The 21,810-nt window shown below is 38.6% G+C and overlaps 2 protein-coding genes across 2 annotated transcripts; one reads left to right on the top strand and one right to left on the bottom strand.

The window, feature by feature from the left end:
* Positions 1 to 1,116: 1,116 nt before the first annotated feature.
* cep126 (centrosomal protein 126) lies at positions 1,117 to 9,409 on the bottom strand. Its single transcript, XM_017416357.3, has 11 exons — positions 9,152 to 9,409; positions 8,862 to 8,981; positions 7,876 to 8,021; positions 7,682 to 7,793; positions 6,594 to 6,729; positions 3,674 to 5,516; positions 2,976 to 3,094; positions 2,598 to 2,664; positions 2,225 to 2,413; positions 2,091 to 2,155; positions 1,117 to 1,996 (listed from the first exon to the last, which is right to left on the bottom strand). Exons 1-11 carry the CDS (start codon positions 9,184 to 9,186, stop codon positions 1,916 to 1,918), a joined length of 2,913 nt encoding a protein of 970 aa, XP_017271846.1. The 5' UTR covers positions 9,187 to 9,409; the 3' UTR covers positions 1,117 to 1,915.
* Positions 9,410 to 10,252: 843 nt separating this feature from the next.
* On the top strand, positions 10,253 to 19,994 carry trpc6b (transient receptor potential cation channel, subfamily C, member 6b). The gene is made up of 12 exons (XM_017416456.3): positions 10,253 to 10,383; positions 11,875 to 12,643; positions 13,325 to 13,510; positions 14,824 to 14,988; positions 15,216 to 15,432; positions 16,436 to 16,663; positions 17,208 to 17,472; positions 17,583 to 17,778; positions 17,924 to 18,130; positions 18,321 to 18,374; positions 19,252 to 19,327; positions 19,418 to 19,994. The coding sequence occupies exons 2-12, from the start codon at positions 11,897 to 11,899 to the stop codon at positions 19,552 to 19,554; spliced, it is 2,478 nt and encodes an 825-aa protein (XP_017271945.1). The 5' UTR covers positions 10,253 to 10,383; positions 11,875 to 11,896; the 3' UTR covers positions 19,555 to 19,994.
* Positions 19,995 to 21,810: the final 1,816 nt, after the last annotated feature.

Genomic DNA, 21,810 nt, shown 5'->3' with positions numbered 1-21,810 from the left:
CATTTGACCAAAACTGCAACAGTTCTGTCATTTCTCAACATACAGTAATATTAGTCTAAAGTTCTGGTATAAAAGGCAGCCATCAAGAAATTTGAAACAAATTTGAAGGATGTCTGTTTTCTCCCATGACACAAAAAATAGACGTAAAAGTTTTGTGTCACTTCATATAAAAATTACCAAACCCTTCGGTGTTTCTTGTGTGTGTGTGTTCAATAGACTGCAACAAAGCACGATGTGAGAGATTAAGCTTCACAACAAACCACAGCACAAGCTTAAACTTGCATGTGTAAAAATCTTTTCCTTTATTTCGGGCCTCCTGCCCTTTCCTGTTGGCTCTCTGGGTGTTGTGCTGGTTAAGGCTTAAATGTCACTACCTGCACCACAATGTGACGACCCAAATTAGGCCACCCAGTTTCAGGGCAAACCTGAAAAACAGTATCCCAAATAAACCGTTTTATGTTTGTTTTCCAGTATTTGAACACTTCAATGTGTGATTTCTCTCTACATTCTGGTCTTTAAGATATGCTCCATCATTTGGTTGTCCTCTCTTGGACAAATATTTGAATAAGAAAGGCTTAAATGTGATAAATATATTAATTTATTCCTTTATCTTTCTAAATCGTGATATCTATTAGTTGGAAATAACATCAATATCTTTCTCAATAAAAACAGCAGCTATCGTTTGTCTTTTCTGCTGATCTCTTTGCACAGAACTTGTTCAAGGATTTCTGCTGGAGGCATCGTCACACACCAAAGCAGAAAACACATCCTCTCTGTTCTCTGTTTTTGGTTTAGGATGAAAGAAGAATGTATGCATGACCTTATATGGCTGCGAGACACCAATGTCACATCATTATTTAAAGCTCCTTCTTGAATCAGTCAAAGAACCTGCAGCTAAACGAAATGAAAAAAAAAAAAAAAGTTTCATCATGGTTGAAAAGAGTTGGGGCTTCTTGTGCTTCTTGGAGCAAGTCCTAGCAGGCTCACTGAGGGGCAAAACCAGACACGCTGTTGAAGGAGGGGCAAATGAACTCCCCTCAATAATCCCTGCAGCTCTCTCCCCACCCCACCCCCACACCTCCTACCCTCCCGGTGCACCCATTGTTTGACAAGAGAGACAGAGAAGCTTTTAATTAAAAACCAAAAACCCAACAACTTCAAATTAAATCAAACGCAGACTGTCGCCTTTTGATGCTATTAGAATCTAAGAGCATTAATAGATGTAACAAGACTTGAACCACAAGTTCAATTCACAGCAAATTCATTTCAAAAGCGGTGTCTGGAAGTCCTCTGGCTGCCAGAAGGCCTATGAAACATTAATGAATGAAAGACAAACACACCCCTAAGACTACAACACTTTCCTTAGGAAGCCATTTTTAGGACTCAGTCACTTCAGTTTGTCACATAAATAGTTAAGAAATGGTACCAAACAGGAGTAACCCACTCAGGTAACTGTGTCTTGACAACAAGCTTTTTAAAATTGGCAATATACTGTCGTTTTTTTATTATTAAATTAGTTTTACCTTACAAAATAAAGACACAATTAAACAAATTCGGTGTCAGCTGCAGCATGTGTATCTTCAGCAGGTAATGCCTGCTGCATACAGGTTTGTTTGTTTTTAAATAATTACAGTCTGAGTGCCTAAACCCAAGCAGTTTCATAAAACTTCAATCATGTTTCTACTGAGAATACTTTATGTTATATTATGTTAAGCACGGGTGAAAACACCAAGAATGAATTAAATACTCTGATTTAGGAAAATACATATTTAGAAACATCGTGCTGGTGATACTTGCCTTTGCAGTTCCTAGTTTATCAAATAGTCAGGGAACTCCTAAAGGCACATTTAATAAAATCTATATTTGGTGATAAAGAGCCGTGCACACGCTGACCGGAGTGAAGTGCATCATCAGGTCAGACTTTCTTCTGGTATGGAACAGGGTTTGCTGAGGATGCACAGAGCTTGTAATTATTTGTAACGTTCACTTCTTTTGCCTGGAAACAGAATAAGAAGGTAAAGAATGAGCATTTCTTACAAAGCTACTATTTATGCTAAGATAAAGACAAAAAAAATAACATTTATACTCACAAAGGGTGCGTCAATAACTGCAAGACCACGCGTGCCCGTATTATTCCCCGCGTGTTCCTGCAAAACTACAAAAATAATAAGAATGTTATGTTATGTTTCCGCTGATCAGATGAGGCTTAAAGGACTTAGCTTACAGTACAGCTGGTGGTTAAGTTTTTCGAGCGAGAGAAGGATTTTCTTCTCCTCCAGGGAAATGGTGGTGATCTCCTGCTGCTGGCGGTGCTGCGGCTCTGTTCGTGTTTGAGCGATCTCCATGGCACCCACAATCTGACTCTCCCTCCACAGGCCTTCAGCCAGCTGTAACTGGGCTGCAGTCTCAAATCCTGCAGCCCCTTGCAAAGTTAATATACAGGCAGGCATTTGCAACCATTTATACTTGATGTATAAATAATTAAACTTATATACACTCATTTTAAACCCCTTCTCTGTTCAGTTTGGTTGTATATTCAATGATATAAAACCATATAAGTAAAAAAAACTAATGCAGACACTCGAGGAACACATTACCTTCATTTAAGGTGGTATTGCGAGTGCTTGAACATGTTCTGAGTAGCTCAGTTTTCTGCTTTGCAGGCTAAAAAACACAATACACACAAAAAAACACACGTTAAACCTTCTAATTCCTTCACTGACAGGAAGTATTATACTTAGATTTTTCAACGACAAAGAGAAAAAAAAACACAACAGCAAACATAGCGAGCTGTTGAAAGAAAACATTATGAACGCTTTTTTTTTTTATCAGCATCATCTTGTCTTCAGGAACACAAGCCATCCAGAAAACGAGTGTCTGCAGAACAAGTTCAAACCTACTGAGCGACTGATCTTTTGTAATTATGCTCACTCTTCCTGCCCACTGGGCAATTTGACATCTGTGCACAAACTTACCTGAGAGCTCTGAAGCAGTCTTCTGTTTGCTGAGGCGGGAGGCTGTCTGCTCTGGGCAGCGCTGGGTTTCTGTGAGGCCTGCCTGCTCTCCAACGCTTGGCTTTTAGGTGCGTTTTGGTCTAAAGGAAGATATTTGACTAGTATCATTGCTATATCAACAATAAAATTCTATCACAGCACAACCAGTACGTGTTGAGAAGCTGAAATGTGGGACGAATTGGTGCAAGTTTAAGATAAGTCAAATGCTTTCTCAGATATTACTGCCAAAATCTTTCTAACCTTTCAAAATCAGCCAATGAGTAAACCAATTCATAAAACAATGCCATAATTTAGGTAAAATATAACAAAAATAACTAATAGTAAACACAAAAATGATTGAAAACAGTGCCAAATTAAGTAATCTTCAGATGGAACAGATCTTTTTCACACCCTATAGAACTAAAAAAGCAGCAGTTATAAAAACATGCAGCTAATTCCTTTTACCCTACTTTTATAAAATGGCATTCTAAGTCAAAATGGAAAATTTCACTGGAAACTGTTTTGGTGGATAAAGAATGTTGTGGTATCAACTGAAAATGTGCAGCTGGTTCTGACATTGTTTAGATATTATTTAAATTCTTACGGTTGGAAACTCTATGTACAGTAAATGTCAATAAGCCTCAGCAGTGTGAAGGGCTGCAAGCCAAAATATACATTACCATCCTTTGTGTTTAGGGCACTGCGGACGCCATGCCAGAGCTGTGAAATCTCTTCATCTGTGGGAGTGACATCCAAACAAAGGCCTTTTTCTCTGAACATCGACCCTCTTCCACTGTTGTGGTGAAACTCCTGACGACCTGAAATGGGCGTGCCTTTTGTGTTATCCTCTGACAAGAGGCAGGTATACGAGCGCGGCAGAGCTGTGTACACAACAGCACTATCTGCTGTCATTACATCATGTGTCTTAGGTGAGAAAATTCTCACTGAGTTGTTCTTGGGCAGGGCCTCCTCCATAACCAGGGCCTGTTTATAGTTGATGCCCACATGGTTCACGCCATATAGAGTCTTGTTGATGTGCAGCGTTTTTTCTTCCACGGGCTCTGTCCGAGGAGGTGGGCGGGGCATCATCAGCTTCCCTTGGGCTTTGGCAATCTGATTCACCTCGGTGGCAGATTGAGGTCGTATAACGGTGCCCTTTCTTGTCCGTGAGGAAACAGGACCCCCTCCAGTTCTGGCAGAGCGAGCTCTCTGAGGGGCTTTCGGGCCACTGGTCTTGGCGCTGCTATGCGCCACCTTGACCCCGTCGGCTTGTTCTTGGGGCAAGTTGACTTGAACCCCAACATCTGCCCATGCTTCTTTTGTAAAGTGATAGCCAGAGGAGGCTGCAGGGGTCATGTTGGGTCCCGGCTTGGGAGACCTTGACTCTGTAGTGAGACTCGGCTGGTGGTCCTTTCCTGTATGAACCTCGTCAAACCAACGCAGCTTCTTTTTTACAGTGTTGTTGACCTCCAGATCCTTTGTTTTTGCTTTGGTTAATTCAACACTATCTCTTAATGCTAAGGCTATATGTTTTGCAAAAATCAAATGGTCTGAGCCATGCATACATGAAGCATCTCCTGGCATATATTTGGACTGTTTTTTAAGAATTCCTTTCATGAATTTGACTTTGCACACTGAATGGGATGTGGCCACTGAAACAGGCAAACCTGGTTTTTCCTCCTCAGGACACTTATGCGGTTCTGACTGAATCTTAGACAGGGATACTGCATTTATGGCCTTCTCACTTTTACATTCTGAGTCTGAAACAATGTTGAAATTATTTATGGAAGCCCAGGGATTTTTTTGAGATGATATATAGTTTTCTTTTTTTGTGGGCAAAAGGATTCTGTTGTTTGAGAAATTATTTGCTGTGTTATTTTTGGGGGGATTCTCAAACAATAAGTCTTTGCCATTGTCCTTTTTGGAAGGGAAAGGGATATTTGTAGATGATGGACATTGTAACTGACTGTTGTCGTGGATCCGCTGTTCTTTGAGATTCAGTAGAGCCTCTTGTTTGGAATATGGAGACTCATCTGGGTTGCCAAGAACAACTCTATTTGTCAAAAGGATGTTGTCATTGTGATTTTTTTGTAATAACTTCACTTCAGAGTAATCTAGATCTTCTTTAGGAAGTTTACAAAGAGATGATAAGTCATTGTTATGTGGTGTCGGGTGGTTCTCTATTTTAGGTGTTTTCTCAACAGAAGTGAAACCCCAGGAAGCTTCAGACACAGCCATGCCATTATTAGTCCATTCAGAGTCCTCTTGTTTTTCCTGCTGGGGTTCATGCAGTTTTCTAAGTTGGGTTAGATTTTCATCAAGACGCATCATCGCTGAGAAAGAAGCCGATGTTGGACACAAATCACTTTGCTTTTTGTGCTCTGAATGGGCCCTTTCAGAGTCAAGAAAAAAGGATGAGCAGGAACACTGCAGATTTGATGTGCTTTGGTTTGAGTCCTCGTCCTCCAAGCTGTCCTTACTTGAAAGGCTTTCAGAAATACAACAATCTGAGTCATGGCTGTCCTGACGAATGGAAGCAAAAGAGCACTAGTAAGTAAAGAATAAATAAACCATTTATAATCTTGCATTATTTTATGAATGGAAGACAGATGTAAACTCATAAATCTATTTCAAAATAAAAAAATATATATAGGGGTGAGTCATAATGGTAATAGGCCTGTCATTTAGCTACAATTAAAAAAAAACAGAGCTGTGCTTCACATGTAAACAAATTGCTTTCAATTAAAAAACAGACTATAAAATCACTCAAATGATGAAAAGACTCAAGACTTCAATCTGCATTTTGATCAGGAGGCCATATTTAACTTTCTTGGGTCTTTCAGTTCGAATTTGTTGCATAAAAGAAATGAGTCATACAAAAATATACAAGCCTTGAATCCTGAGTCCATGTCAAAGTGCTGCCCCCTAGAGGCCTACTCATTAATTCAGAGGTAAAATAGGGAATTGAACTGTGTATGCAAATTTCTTCCCAAAATTGTTCAATTTTCCAAGTTGTATTTAAATGTATTGCGTTGTATTGCAAACTACACTCATTTTTTTTAGAATTAAAAAACATGATCAGAATGCGTGTCTTACTCAAATGCAGAAAGAAAAGTGTAAACTGAGTTGAACATAAACAACAGACGTCATGTCTAGCGATTAAACATTTGTCTGGCTTTGAAATTTCAGATTACATACAGTATTGTTAACCTTTTAGCTAAGACTTTATTTGAGCCCCCACATCAAGTTGGGTTTTAATTTATTTTAGCTTTAATAAACTCAAAAAAGAACAGTTGAACATCCACTTTGCTTTGCTTACGTTCTTAAAAGGTTTTGGCCACTTTATAAACTTCTAAACTCTAGATTTATTGGTCCATTACAGCTTGACTTTAAAGTATAAAATAGGACGGATACCTGGAATTATTTAACTCATTTTTTAGCAGAAGAAATAGGCACTTAACTCTGCTAAGCTGCTATGCAGGGTTTTTCAAACTGGAGGACGTAAGAAATGAAAAGTTTTTAAAGCAGCGATTCTGTCCTCAGGAGATAAAATGATACATCTGTTTGAGAATATCCACATCTACCTTTTCAAACAAGTACCTGCAGACTGTGATCCTGAAGCTTTTCCATCCGGCATTGCTCCTGAAGCAGTTTAGTGTAAGCCTCCACCGCAGAGAGCGCTTGGCGGCGAGAGAATTTAGGAGCTGTGGGAGGCGTAGGTGATGGAGTGCTGCTTCTTCAAGTGAAAGGAAGAAAACAAAAATAAAATGCGACTTAGCCAGCCAGGAAGTAAAGGAAAATAAAAATACACAGCCAACCAAAATAAGTCAACCCCTGGAATTACTCAAGCAAACACTTAAGATAAAAATAATGCAGAAAGTAGCTTTTAATTCCTTAAACAACCACGTTAGTGGACACATCCTGTGGTCATGGAAAATATATTAGAATATGATCAAATTATTGTTCAAGCAAACAAAACTAAGGCAGCTGTTAAAACTGCAAAAGTGGCTAAAAAAACCACTAAACAAAATATTAAAGTTGGAAAGACAGTAATGCATAATAAGACAAAATCTGGTTGTAAAAATCTCTTAAATAGTAATGATTTGAGTAGAATTATAACACTGTTTATTATCAATAATAGAAGAATAGTGACTTGCACAATGCTAAGAGAACTCAAGGTATTGGGACAAAACAGCTGTGGAGCCTAAAGAAAGCCACTTATCTGTGAGACTAATCAATGAAAAGCTTCAGTTTGCAGGGGACATTAATATTAGACTCTGAAGAAGTGGATAAAGGTCATGGGTCCAGTTATACCCTGCTCCACAGGCAGAGGCGGATCAGGTTCAGAGGAGCGGTGGATGAAGTGATACACTCACCCTCCGAGTTCCCACGCTGGAAACCTGTTATCATCTGGGGTTCACTCAGTTTGTCAGTGGTAGGTCCAGTCAAAAATAAAGTTAACTGACCGCCTGAATATAAACAGTGACTAAGCTTTCCATCAGTAAACTTTTGTTTTATCCTTTCCTGATTTTCCAAGATGAAAGTGCCAGTATTAATTGACTGGGTTCAAAATTTGAATCAGTGGTTCATCATTTTTAAATTTAAATTTGCAGTCACAGAGTCTGGACCTTAGCGTGCAAAAGAAGTTGTTCCACTGAGGTCGGATTTTAAATCTGCTAATATTTTACCTGCTAATGTTTGTGGTGCTGGACACGAGAGAGGACTGCCGGGCGTGGGAACTCAAGCTGCCTTGGATTTGACTGAGTGCATCTTCAATATTTGGAGCATTTCTTCTGAGAGCTACAACAACATAAATGAACTCTTCTAAATAAAGTGCACAGTGTCAGGACTTGTTTCCAAACCGTGCACTTAAAGCACTAACATTGCCTGTATCTCTGAGAAGGAGGTAGATGGGCTCTTTGGAAGCGCTCGGTTGCTTCCTGTACTTGCTGTCTGCGTTGCTGCAGGATGTTCTCTCTCAGGCGTTTCTCTTGAATGTCCCACAGTTTCCATCTTTCATCCAAAGCCCTGAGCCATAAAAAAAAAAGAGTAGAGCGTGAACCTGAGGCACACGATTAAATCTATTCTTGTCATATTTTAGAGAAAGACACTCGGCTCTGTTCTTTGAGACATGTTTTCATTATAGTTATAAATAAATCACACCCACTACTCACAGCAGGGTTAGCCGAGGAAGCCAAAAACATTCAAAATAAACACAAAATAATAAATGAGCATTTAGTGTGGAAAACACTGCCAAAAAGTAGCTGAAAGTTCAACACAGTTCTATTCAGTTCAAATGCTCCGAATTTATTTCATATACAATCTATATGTTTAGTTACAGATGGTTTTTAGGGACTTTAGATATCTATGTCATGAAATCTATCTATCTATCTATCTATCTATGATAATGAATAAAACCAGACTCTTTTTCTGATACTCCCACTTCCACCTGCCTTTATGTTTTCATTACCTGTTTCAAGTTGGAACTTTAAAACCCCCAAGCTGTAAAACCTGCAACAGTATAAGTACATTCTACTAGGAAGTTTTCTTCATTTATCTCAAACTCTTTGGTTTTATGAGAATTTTCATTGTACTTCAGCAACGCTTTGACATTTTAAACTTTGGTCAGAGGGTTGTTTTTCAAATGTGTCATAAAACAAATAGATTGATAGATATTATAGATATAAAGCTTGTAAACTGTAGATGGAGTCGATGGTATAAGAGGAAGGGATATGCCAGTGAAGGAAATGCAAGACGTTGACTTAATTAATGTAATCTGAGTCACTGAAAAGGTTTGGGTTCCTGACATTTCCTGGCCGAATGAATGAATGAATGAATGCATGAATGCATGAATGAAAGGATTCTGACTTTCTCCTTCGGTTGGTATCCAGGGAAAATTTGCGAGCACGGGCTTTGCACAACTTCTGCTCCCGAGCCAAAAACTGTCTCTCATTTTCGAGGTTCCCATCAGCTTCCAGCCTGAAATTTCTGTCAGTGAGCTGCTGAGGAGAAAAAACGTCACAGGATGTGGATCAAACTTTGACTTCAGTAAATAATAAAGAGTTTATTCATGAATAAAACAGGCTGCTCATATAACACCAGCAGGTTCAGCATTGTTATGTGACCAACAAGTTGATAAGTAAATACATGAAGGATACGAGAGGTAGGAGGAGTGTTTCTGAAAACCGTGCATCCTGCCAGGCTTTTGGCTTTTGATGACATGCAGGTCCAGCTCGGAGGAAAACCGTCTTTTTGCACACGGCGGAATAAAACTCTCGTCTGTTTTTAAGATGAATTCGTAAAGAAAATATTCGAATCCACATAACTTTCCCCCCCCAAAAGACCGCGTCTCTGCGCTTCGTTTAGAAAAACAAGAAAAAAACACATAATTTCTTCGACGCGTTTCCGTTTGTGTACAGTCCCTCCGCGATGGCAACCGAAGACGCACTTCCTTAGCAACCAGGGAAGCTCGCGCATGCTGCCTTCAGGCTCATCTTTAACTGTCGTAATACGCACTATCGAGAAATCCACCATCGTTGTTTGGCAAAACTGAGCATAAAAAACAAACATTATTTAAAAAAATCAAGAGTACAGATACATATGAGTTTTAACTGAGATTTAAAAGAGCTTAAAAATACGTCTTTGAATGCATATTTTAACATTTAAAGATTAATTAATAGGCGTTTATTTTTATTGGCCCAACATCAAAACAATCCATTTTAAACCCTCTTCACATAAATATAATCTAACATTTAATTTCATAAAACAGCCTATAGGATAAATGAAATAGCATAAACGAAATTGGTAGCTTGATCGTATTAACTGCTGACCTTTATCTTCAAGCTTTCACACAAATAAGTCCAAATATTTAATAGCTGTAGGTATTGTGATTTTACTATTTTGTACTGATTAATTTCTTTCTCTGGCATGAAAGCTGGTAGTCTAATATGGTGTGTGTGTGTGTGTTTGTGTGAGTGCCTGTTTGTTTTTCATTTCTGATTGCAACAGGGTTTAGGAGATTTGATAAAATCCGCTTTTTCATTTTTCTGCTGTTTTTAGAGTATGGAGTTGCTTGCAACCCTAACCCTAACCCTAACCCTAATCATTTTTATGTGCACAGTTATTAAAAATCGAGGCAACAAAACGTAATCCACTCTGCAGGACACACCTTCAAATCTGCTTAAAACCGCCCACTGGGTGTGCAAACATATGCAGCATGAAGACATGCGCTGGGACACACTGTGAAAGTCAGTCTGCAAGGTGGTCCTCAAGCAAATACAAGTTGGATTTTACACAAGGTCCAGACGACCATTGATGGACACAATTATAATTCCTAATGATTCAAGCTGGAATGATTGTAAAGTCATTTGGAGGCCCAATCCTTTCAGAGGTGAGTGCATGGTTGTGTTGGATTTTGCTGAATAGGTTAATACTTGAATGTGTTATTTCCAGAAACCAATTTTATACATCCTTATTAAAGTATGATCTGCTAGCTGTACATCAAAAAAACATTTTCTTTACATTTTCAGTTCACTGATCTATCATTTTCTGACAAATATGATGGAAAAGCACAACAGATCACCAACTTTAAGGAATTCTCAGAAATCCACGCATGTATCTTTTTTCTGTAAAAATAAAAAAAACTTTTTACAGCATTTGTTTGAGGTCAGTTTATTTTAGTTCAGATTTTAGGAATTTTCTCACCTGCACAGGATAAACAGCAGGGCAGCATTTAAATGATCTCACCTAACAGACTAAATCCCACAGATGAACAATTTGACCGTGTAGATGTATGGCTGTACTTTCTGCTTGCGTATGTCAAGTTGCTCAGTTGTGTAAAATCATGTTAACATTAATTATGACTAAATGAAGGGGCCTTGTGATCATTTGACATCTGCATCAATTGTGCTGAAGCAATTAGCTCTAGAGATAACGACATTATTTCAGTGTAATTACTGAACAAAAAATAGATTAACGAGCTTGACAGCAACACAAGATGCAATTAGTCCTAAAATAGCCACTGCCATTAGTACATTTCTGTGTTTAATATCACGCTTTGAAAGTCTTACATGATAAAAGATTGTTAATATGATCTCAGACAGCAGGATTGTTCTTTAGTATTCCAGAAAAGTTGCATGTATTTGTCCTGAGACAAGAGGATGAATGTATACACAGAGCCATGCCATGTGGTTAAAAAGAGCAGATGATGGATCTGTGGGTGGCATCACACGTGTAGCCGAAGTGCAAATTCAGCTGAGCCCAAGTGTGCATTCAGGTCTTAAATTATAATTTCCAAGACCTGCTTTTTGGGAAACAGAGAAGGATGAAAATGCTGAGTGAAATATGGATTTGCAGAAATTTGCTGAAGAAGCTAAAACTGGGTTGTTTTATTTAAAACAAGCAGAACAGAAGCTAAAATCAGCCAAACAGAAGCTAAAATTAGTAAAGCAGATGCTAATGTTATATAAACTGTAGCAAATAAAATGCTAAAGCTAAAATTAGCAAAACAGAAGCTAAATCTAGAAAAACTAACTAAAAGTTAAAAGAAGAACAATAGCTAAAAGCAGCAAAATAGTAGCTTAAAGTAGCAAAAGGCTAGCTAAAAGCTCAAAGTAGTGTAAGAAGACAAAAGTTGCAAGTATGCTAAAGCAGATTTTAAAACTAACAATCTTTTTGAAGAAACTGAAGAGATCTTAATGTATTTCTATAGGAAAGTTTATTTTAAGTAAAGTTAAATGTTTTGAAAAGTATAAAAGTTACAAAAACACAAAAGTCCTAGCACCCTATTCCTGATTGAGCTGAATGTTTTGATATATGAATGGTCTCATATTGCAGCTTTCAACTTCCTGCATCACATAATAACATATTTTTTTGTATCCAGGAGGAGCAGTGAAGAAAAACCCATGATGCTGACGGGACGTGTCGGTGCCAGACCTTGGAGACCGACTGCTCAAGGAACTGGTTACCTGTTCCCCTCTCAGTCTCCAGCCTGCCTGTCTCTGACTGAGGAGAAGTTTCTGGAAGCTGTGGAATATGGCAATATTCCTGAAGTGAAGCGGCTGCTGGAGGAGCTTCCACACCTCAACGTCAACTGTGTAAACTACATGGGCCTGAATGCACTGCAGCTGGCAGTTTCCAAGGAGCATTTAGACGTTTGTAAGCTTCTTCTTCAGAAGAAAGAACTTGCCAGAATAGGGGATGCTTTGCTGTTCGCCATCAGCAAAGGTTTTATTCGCATAGTAGAGGCCATATTAGGCCACGAGGTCTTTGCAGATGGTCAGAGGCTGACTAGCCCCAGCCAGGTGGAGACACAGGATGAGTTTTTTTCCTATGATGACGGCGGCACGTGTTTCTCTCATGACATCACTCCCATCATCCTGGCTTCACAGTGCCACGAGTACGAAATAGTGCATATTCTTCTCACAAAGGGGGTCCGTATTGAGCAACCCCACGACTACTTCTGTCAGTGCAGGACTTGCTGTGAGCAGCAGGGACGTGACGCTTTCAGTCACTCAAAGTCTCGAATCAGTGCATACAAAGGTCTGGCCAGTCCAGCGTATCTTTGCCTTTCCAGTCAAGACCCTGTGATGGCGGCTCTGGAACTGAGCAATGAGCTCGCAGTTTTGGCAAACACCGAAAAGGAGTTTAAGGTACAGTATTTGAACTAGAATGTACACATTTCTTTCTGCGAAAGCGCAGTGTGAATGTTGAGTGTTGAAAACTGCTTGCTGAAATTTACTGAAAAGGCTGAAAGTTAAAAGAGCCAGAATAAAGGCTAAAATGAGCAAACAGTATCTAAAAGACAAAACCTGCAAAACAGTAGCTAAAAACTAAAATGATCAAAACAATAGCTGTAAATTTATGATATTATGGATTTTTAATGTCCTTTTTTTCTTTTTCTTGTCACTGTGGATCTACATGTGTCTTCAATAAAGTAACAAAAAAAGTAAAATAAAAGCTAAAATTGTCAAAATGAAGAAGTATACTGAACAACTTCAAGGATCTCAAGAGTTCCATATTCATTTTTTGAAATACAGAAAAAAAAGGTAAATTAAATGAAATGTTTTAAAAAAGTTACAAAACCATAGCTGAAATGTCCTGAACGAGCTGAATGTTAGCTAAAATAGCTGAAAATATGCTAAAGTAGTTAGGAGCCAAAAAAAAAAAAAAAAACTGAAGAAACTATAAACAAGAAAATAATAGTGTGAATGCTAGCTCAGCATTCTCTCTCTCTCACACACACACACACACACACACACAAATATATAAAATCCTTGCTTGGAGCAGTTTTTTATGAGTCGTACTGTTTTTGTTCTCTCTCGGTGTGACAGAACGAGTACCAGAAGCTGTCCATGCAGTGTAAGGACTTTGTGGTGGGACTCCTGGATTTGTGTCGAAACACGGAGGAAGTGGAGGCCATCTTAAACGGTGACACAGAATCCTGTGCTGACTCTGACACCTTTTGCAGACCGAACCTTATCAGGCTAAAACGTGCAATAAAATACGAAGTAAAAAAGGTAAGCACATGATAATTAGATAGTTATACCGTAATTTCCGGACTATAGAGCGCACCTGATTATAAGCCGCACCCACCACATTTTAAGAGGAAAACCGATTTTGTACATACACAAGCCGCACCTGTATATAAGCCGCATGTGCCCACATTAAAACATGTAACACAAACACAAAATTAACCCAAACCCGACTTCAAGTCCCGCGAATGAAACTATAATCTTTCGCAGAGAGTTCAGGTCAAACTCCTCCGTGCCAACGTGCAAAAAAAATCCACAGGGTCTGGTCGAGCCTCTGTCTTCTCTCACACACCGCCGCGGGTTTTTCTTTAACCAGCTTTTTACCCCCTCTTCACCTTTTTTTTGTCTGTCCCTCACCTTTACCTGTCCCCACTTAAACCCGTCACCCCGCGTTTGTTCGGCCCCTCCTTTTTCATTCACCCGTGCAAAACATATCAGAATAAGTGTCTAAAATAAATACAAATAAATACATTACAAAAATATACAGTTGCAAATACATATTATACATGGGTTACACATATTTACAAAGAAAGACGGTACACCGAGAGAGTTTTCAAAGCTTTAATACGGTAATAATAATATAACTTTCATCCCAAACGGTGCCTGTGACAGGGCAGTTAATGGTAGCAACACGCTAGCAACACGCTCGCAACACAGTAAACAGGTCTGGTAAAAGAACATACCGTACTTGTAAAAATCACGGTAAGCCGTCCTCATCTTCCTCCTTAGAACTGAAGCCATCAAAGTCGTCTTCCTCAGTGTCGGAAAGAAACTGTGTCATATAGACGTCGTCACACACTCCCGCAGCCTCACTCTCGCTGTCACTGTCGCTGGAACTCTCATCCACTCCTGATTCTGTGCCCTCCTCTCCGTCACGCAGCAGACCGGCTTTTCGGAACCCGTTGGTGATGGTGGATTTTTTGATGCTGCCCCACGCTGTCAGGATCCACTGGCAGACTTGCGAAAAAGTTGCCATTCGCATGCGGCCAGTTCACGCTAATTTAATTTATGCACAAGACAAGAAGTTGCAGTCTTCCTCGACGCATATATTCCACTGATCTAAATCTTACCTTTTCTACTCGAGCGCCGCTGGCGGCTGTTAGAAAAATTACATAAATTGGCCGCATCACTGAATAAGCCGCAGGGTTGAAAGTTTGGGAAAAAAGTAGCGGCTTATAGTCCGGAATTTACGGTACTTCAACCACTTGCTTTAATGTTGTCCATCTTTTTCTCTCCCTCTGAATTTCCTTCTCAAAAACACACACACACCAAATATTCTTCTCTGTCTCTCGGAGCAGTTTGTGGCACATCCAAACTGCCAACAGCAGCTCCGCTCCATCTGGTACGAGAACTTGTCTGGACTACGTCAGCAAACGTTGGCATTTAAAACCCTCCTGGTCCTGGGCGTAGCTGTCGGACTGCCTGTCCTGGCTTTTATTTACTGGCTCGCACCATCAAGTAAGGTGAGTCACAAAAAATGTTGTCCATTGTTTTAACCAAAAGCGTTTCTTAGTGGAAGCATTTGATACTCTGTGAATAGGACTTGGTTAACATTAAACCTAAACCTTTCTGTGATCAACAAAAATCAATCATTGCTGAGTTGGAAACATGGCATAGTTAATACACTTTAATGGGCTTCATCCAACTAAAGAAATCATGCTTTGTCTTCTTTGCCATTCTGTCCCAACAGTTGGGCAGGCTTATGGGTGGACCCTTCCTGAAGTTTGTGGCTCACACGGCTTCCTTCATGATCTTCCTTTGTCTGCTGGTCCTGAACGCAGCCGACCGCTTCACAGGAACGTCACTGCTGCCCAACATGACTGCTCACAACTACCCCTCCCAGCTCTTCCGGATGAAGACCACCCCCTTCACCTGGATGGAGATTCTCATCATTTCTTGGGTCATAGGTCATGAGTGTACACATACTTTCCCATAACCCATTAGATCTTTACTTTTTGTTGATTATATTGTTTTATTTCGCCTCCTCATCCTTTTGTCATGATTGTTGTCACTTAAAATTACATCACACAGGTGAAGTAATTGTAAATGTCAGGTTGGGGTCATCTTAAACCAATAAGTCTGCATGTTTACCACATGCATCATAAGAACTGAACAAATTTTCCAATAACCAAACAAGCAGTTTAACATTTTTACTAAGTTCCAGAAATGGGTTTTGCTGACATTAAGTAACAGTAAATTATATGTTGTCATGTTGGGTGGAGATGACGGAGACGAACCCAATGCACAGATTAATTTTAAAAGGAAACTAATTTATTAACTAAGAACAAACAAAACAAAAGGCTGACGTGGCAGCAAACAAATAAAAACAAACTAAAGCAAGAACTAAAGCGAGAAACAGAAATATGAACAGGCACAGGACCGGGAACGGGCCGGACAGAAACGGACAGAAACGGACAGAAACGGACAGAAACGGACAGAAACGGACAGAAACGGACAGAAACGGACAGAAACGGACAGACCGCAAACATCTACAAACAACAAACAACAGACCAGCGAGGTATGGAAAGAGTGACCGGTTTTGAACACTGAGGATAACGAGGTGAGTGGGAACAGGTGGAATGATTACAGAGTCAGGACAGGTGTAGATGGGTGTGGCTGACAGGCAAGTGAGTGACTGGGGGAGAATGAAATGAAACATAAACATGAGACAAAACAAAAAGCAAATACAACCAAATAACAGAATAGAAACAAAGCAAAAACGCAAACCAAAGAACTTAAATAAAAATAAAACATAAACAAAACCCAGAATAAAGCCAAATCACCACATGTGTGATTTCACTATCAGTTAAAGTATTTGTTTATGAAGTTGACAGTATATATCAAACATTGTTTTCTAAAGAGAGAAACTGTGTGTATCTCAACAGAACAATGTTTTTTTTTCTCCAACAGGTAAAATATGGGAGGAATGCAAAGTTATTTGGTCACAAGACATCCGAGAGTACATCTCAGAGCCCTGGAACCTTCTAGATTTCAGTATTTTGTCCATTTTTTTGACCTCTTTCATTGCCAGATTAATGGCTTTCTGGCACTCACACTCTGCACAGGGTTACATTGATAAGCACTACGGTGACCTGTCCAACATGACCCTGCCCTGTGAGATACAGTATTTCCAGCTGGGTAAGTGTGGACCAGAGAATTCAGTTCAACAAAGATTATGAATTATGCTTAATGCATAATAATTCATCAAAACTATTTATTAGAAGGGAGTCTGACTCAAACATTTAAATTATGATTTTAAAAACACAGGTTTAATCTAACTTAGGTTTTTTCCATTTTTAAAATTTAGTTAATTTTAGTTAAATAAAACAAGCAGAAATTTGAAATATAGAAAAAGGGAATTAAATGCCACCCATCAGTATAGAGTTCAACCCTTACAGAAAATCACAGGTTTTTACACATAAAAGATGTGCTAAAATAAACTTAGGCATTTGTGTTTTGCACGTTTCCCATGTTATATTGCAACAAAAAACACATGAACTTCACATGTGGAAATTTATATTTACACCTGTACAAACTTGTTAAAGGGTTTTAATTTAATTGTTTTGCTAATTGTTTTTAAAATCAACTCCCAAGCTGTTCAGCTGATGTAGCAAAAGTCAAAGAATGAATGTTAACTCTATAAAAGTTGCTCTCGCTCCAAGCATTTCTCTTTTTTTCCCAGCGAGAATTCACTGGATGCCCTCAGACCCACAGCTCATTTCCGAAGGCCTCTATGCGATTGCTGTCGTCCTGAGTTTTTCCCGTATCGCCTACATCCTGCCTGCCAACGAGCAGTTCGGGCCTCTGCAGATCTCCCTGGGGAGAACGGTGAAAGACATTTTTAAATTCATGGTGATTTTCACGACAGTTTTTGTTGCATTCATGGTGGGAATGTTCAACCTGTACTCACACTACCTTGGGGCCAAGCACAATGTTGCATTTACAACGTGAGTGTAGGAAAACTGCTTCATGTTTTACACTTTTATATTAAAATATAATGTTTTGAACTTCTATACTGCAAGACTGAAAGATCTTTTCTTTTTTTCCTTTCCTCCAGAATTGAAGAAAGTTTTAAAACTTTATTCTGGGCCATCTTTGGCCTGTCCGAAGTGAAATCAGTGGTCATTAACATCAATCATAAATTCATTGAGAACACAGGTTATGTTCTTTATGGGGTGTACAACATCATCATGGTGATCGTTCTGCTGAATATGCTGATTGCAATGTTCAACAGCTCCTTCCAGGAAATTGAGGTATGAATTAACCACCGCATTTATAAATGATTTTTCTCTCCGATATGCTATCTAGGAATATAAATCTATTATCACTCATTATCCATGTGCTTATGTTTTTCACCATGCCTTGCCCCTCATCTACCTTTCTTACCTGACTCTGCAGGATGATGCGGATGTCGAGTGGAAATTTGCCAGAGCCAAACTGTGGTTCTCCTATTTTGACCATGGAAGCACACTGCCTGTGCCCTTTAACGTCGTACCCAGTCCAAAATCTGTTGTTTCCTTTATGGTGAGAGTGAAGAAACTTCTCTTGGATGGATCTTCCTGGGAAGGCAAAGAAAACCCAAATGATGAGTTGGAACTTAACAATGTAAGCAATATAAGACAGCTAAATAAATATTTCACACAAGGAGGTTTCCAAAAATATATTGCTGGATATAAAATACATGTGTTTTAGCAAAGATTAGAGTTCTAATCTGCCCCCACTGTCATATGTACATTTCAGTTTTAAGTGTAGCTATGATAAAAGCTTTTCTCTCTCTATGTGTTTCTAATTTTAGTTAAGAAAACAAAACGAATGGAAGGACTCTTCTCGTCCTACTACTCGTCATCAGGTAAAGCAGGTTTCCTCTCCCTGTGCTGATTAGCTCCATAATATCTGTGCTGTTTACCTGAGTGCCAATTGTCTCGCCTTACGAAGGTTTTGCACACAGATTGGTAAAAGTAAAACATGCACAAATATTATGTTAGCACCTCATATTCACTATATAAGCTGCACACAAGTGGTTGGGCAATGATGTATACATAATGGGGAATATACTTTGGGGAGGGGGGAGAGTTAAAGTTCAGACATTTTGGGTCTCTGTATGAGGAGCGAAGCTGTGGAACAGACTGATAAACTGAGGTAATGTCTAAGCATGAGCCACTTCATAAAGTGGTACAAATTCATGGGTTTTACAAGAAACATGAAGGAAAAACAGCCTTGACACAATGTCCTTTACCCTGTTTACATACAGTATATGTGTGTGTCTGTATGTAGTGACAGCCCTATGTGTATATGTGTACATGTATGTATGTAATGTGTATATAACTGCAAATATACATAATCCTGGTTCTACAGTAGTGTTACATGCCCAAAAGGTTAAATGCAGTGGTTGTAAGAACTTATAGGATAAAACAGGAAGTAAAGGGACAATAATTAGTTTCTAAGTGGTAGAGAAAGGGTGAGATTATAATACTTCATCCTGCTTCTTTTTGAACATGTTGAGCAATGACTGTCCTTTTTATTTATTTGTTTGTTCTACTTATTTGTTGTACTGTTTAAAAATGTTTAAAAATAAAACCTAAAAAAAATCTTATTTGTAATGTTTTTAATCAAATATGCTGACCAAATAAAGGTAAAGGTTGTATTTGATTTCTTAACTAACTTACCCTTATTTGAACTGTTGGACTGTCAAAGTCCGACTCAAATGATCTTTTCTTTTCTTGCAGAAAGTGATGAACTGCCTCCTTAAAAGATACATTTTAAAAGCACAGACAGACAAAGATAAGGATGAAATGAATGAAGGTAAGTTTCCTGCACCTCTTCATATATCTGGATCATGACGATAACAGAAAAAGGAGGTAAAAAAAAAACTTTTTACTGACTGTCCTACAGGTGAGCTGAAAGAGATCAAACAGGACATCTCCAGCCTTCGTTATGAGCTGCTGGAAAGAGGGAACCGTGACGTGAAGCCACTGGCAGAGCTCATTAGACAGTTGGACGAGGTCGTGTATGTTAGGCAGAGAGACTGAGACGCATTTATTGGACTTCCTTGAATTCTCTCAGTAATAAGGGATTAAATCAGAGCCAAAGGATTCTTTGTCACAAACTTAATGTGTTTTTAAATAAAAAAAATGCCCAAAATGTTGTTGTTACATAATTATATATATTCTAGAATTTATTTACAGAACACACTTCTTACATTGGGGTTTTTATTCAGTTTCAGTGAGTGTATCTAACCACAGGGAGGCGCTAAGACAATGTTTTTCTTTCCCCTCAGCCTGTGTTACAGTACTGAGTGTTATCAAGTGATGGAGCTGCTTGTTGAAACTTGTTTTCATGTTATATGTAAAAGACAAAAGCAGCTACTTGTTCCGGTTGAACAAGAACATTTATTTGATCATTTCTGTGGTAAAGCTATAATTTAGTTAGTCATAAAAATAAAGCTGTTTGGTAATAATGTTTCTTTTCTTTTCCCTCTTAAAATTAATGATCTTTGTCATAAATGTTAAAAAGAAGACATCAACTTTTGTTTGACTTTTATTACTTTACCTCGGTAAAATGTTGACTACCTGAGCGTAATGTTTAATGAATGCAATTAGAATTAAAGCTGTTTATCTACAGATAACCAGGATTACAGATGGATTATGTATTTTAAAGCAGATGCTGCTGTGCTCTGTCATCCCTGCTGTGAAGCAACAGAAATGGGAACAATCTGACCTCTTGTGCGGACAGCAGCTCGCCTCCCTGTAATCCACGGGTCTGCAACTTGTGGCTCCGGAGCCACATGTGGTTCTTCAGCCCCTCTGAAGTGGCTCCTTGTAACTTTGAGTAAAAATGACATGAACCTGAGACATTTTTTAATTTAAACTGATGATAAAATTGTGAAGTTTTACTAGTTTTCCCATCCAGACTTTTGCAGTTTTCTGCAGCAGACATGTCAGGTTGATCAGGTGGCTGCCATCTTTTTTTTTAGAAAGAAATGAACACATATTAAGTAGAGGAATTGTATTTTCTGTGAACATGCAGTGTGACTGCTGAGTGATGAATGGTAAAAATATGAAACTGTTGCTGAAGCTAAAAGAAGCATAAAACTAACTAAAAAGACCAAAACAACTTGCTAAAAAATAAAAGAAGGCAAATGTAGCAAAATGTTAGCTAAAGGCTAAAAGTAGCAAAAGGATTGCTAAAATCAAAAGTAACAAAAAATAGCTAAATGCTAAAATAGCAAAAGGGAAGTTAAGAGTTAAAAGTAACAAAAACGAACTAAAAGCCAAAAATGTCAGAAGGCTAGTTAGAAGCAAGAAGACAAAAATAGAGCAAAGATGTTGAAGCAAATTTCAAAGAGAACAATGTTTTTGAAGGAATTAAAGAGATCTCTCAGTATTTCTATGTGGAAAATGTTTGTAAACAAAGTTCGATATTTTAAAAGGTATTAAAGCTTTAAAAAATAAAAGTCATAGAACCCCTCTCCTGAAACAAAACAAAAAACAGGAAACAGTAGTATATATGTATATAGAAACAGTATATAAAGTATTTAAACTTGATAAAATGTTTTATCTTAAAGGTTAAGTAAGATTTGTGGCTTTTTCTTGAGTATGAACAATGGCAAAACTGCTGTAAAGTTTGCAGACTCCTGTTAGAGTCAGAAATGTGGACTAAAAGCTACAGCTTTAAGTCATCAAGCTCCTTGAAGAAACAAGATGGAGAAAAACTACAGAAGGTGAGTGTTTGCAATTAATAACCAAACAAAATTAATCTAAATCATTGTATGGGAAGATTAGGAACCATATCCATCCCATGCAGAAACAAGCTGATTTAGAAAGGCAGCGGAAGTTGCATAAAGATTTCAGGGCTGCTGTTGGACACGGTGAACCACATTTGCAGATAAAGGTCCTGTGAGAAAACTAGGCCATTACAGCATTTGAAGAACACATCCTCCAGATATGAATGTGTCATTGTTATCTGAGAATTATGTGGGCCACAGCATGAGAATCCCTTCTGATGTTGTCAAAAAGCATGACGCAGGAGATAGGGCCAAGGACTGCATGTGCATCATGACTGCATGCATCAGCAACATCCATACTTGACTGATTAACTTGAATAGTAAAACCTGTTCTGTCTTCTAACTAGGATAACAGAAAAGTAAATCAGGTGATTCCAGTGAGGAAACTACACAGCACCACAGCACAGTTTTCTTAAAACATTGTATGATCAGGACCTTTTTTCACAATGTGGACAACCTTAGCAAACATATAAATGACTATAACTCTATCAGTCTTACAGAT

The sequence above is a fragment of the Kryptolebias marmoratus genome, linkage group LG2 (assembly GCF_001649575.2).
Source record: "Kryptolebias marmoratus isolate JLee-2015 linkage group LG2, ASM164957v2, whole genome shotgun sequence".
NCBI lineage: Eukaryota > Metazoa > Chordata > Actinopteri > Cyprinodontiformes > Rivulidae > Kryptolebias > Kryptolebias marmoratus.
Note: the sequence above shows the minus strand (reverse complement) of the source record. Positions and strands in the feature narration are given on the sequence as shown.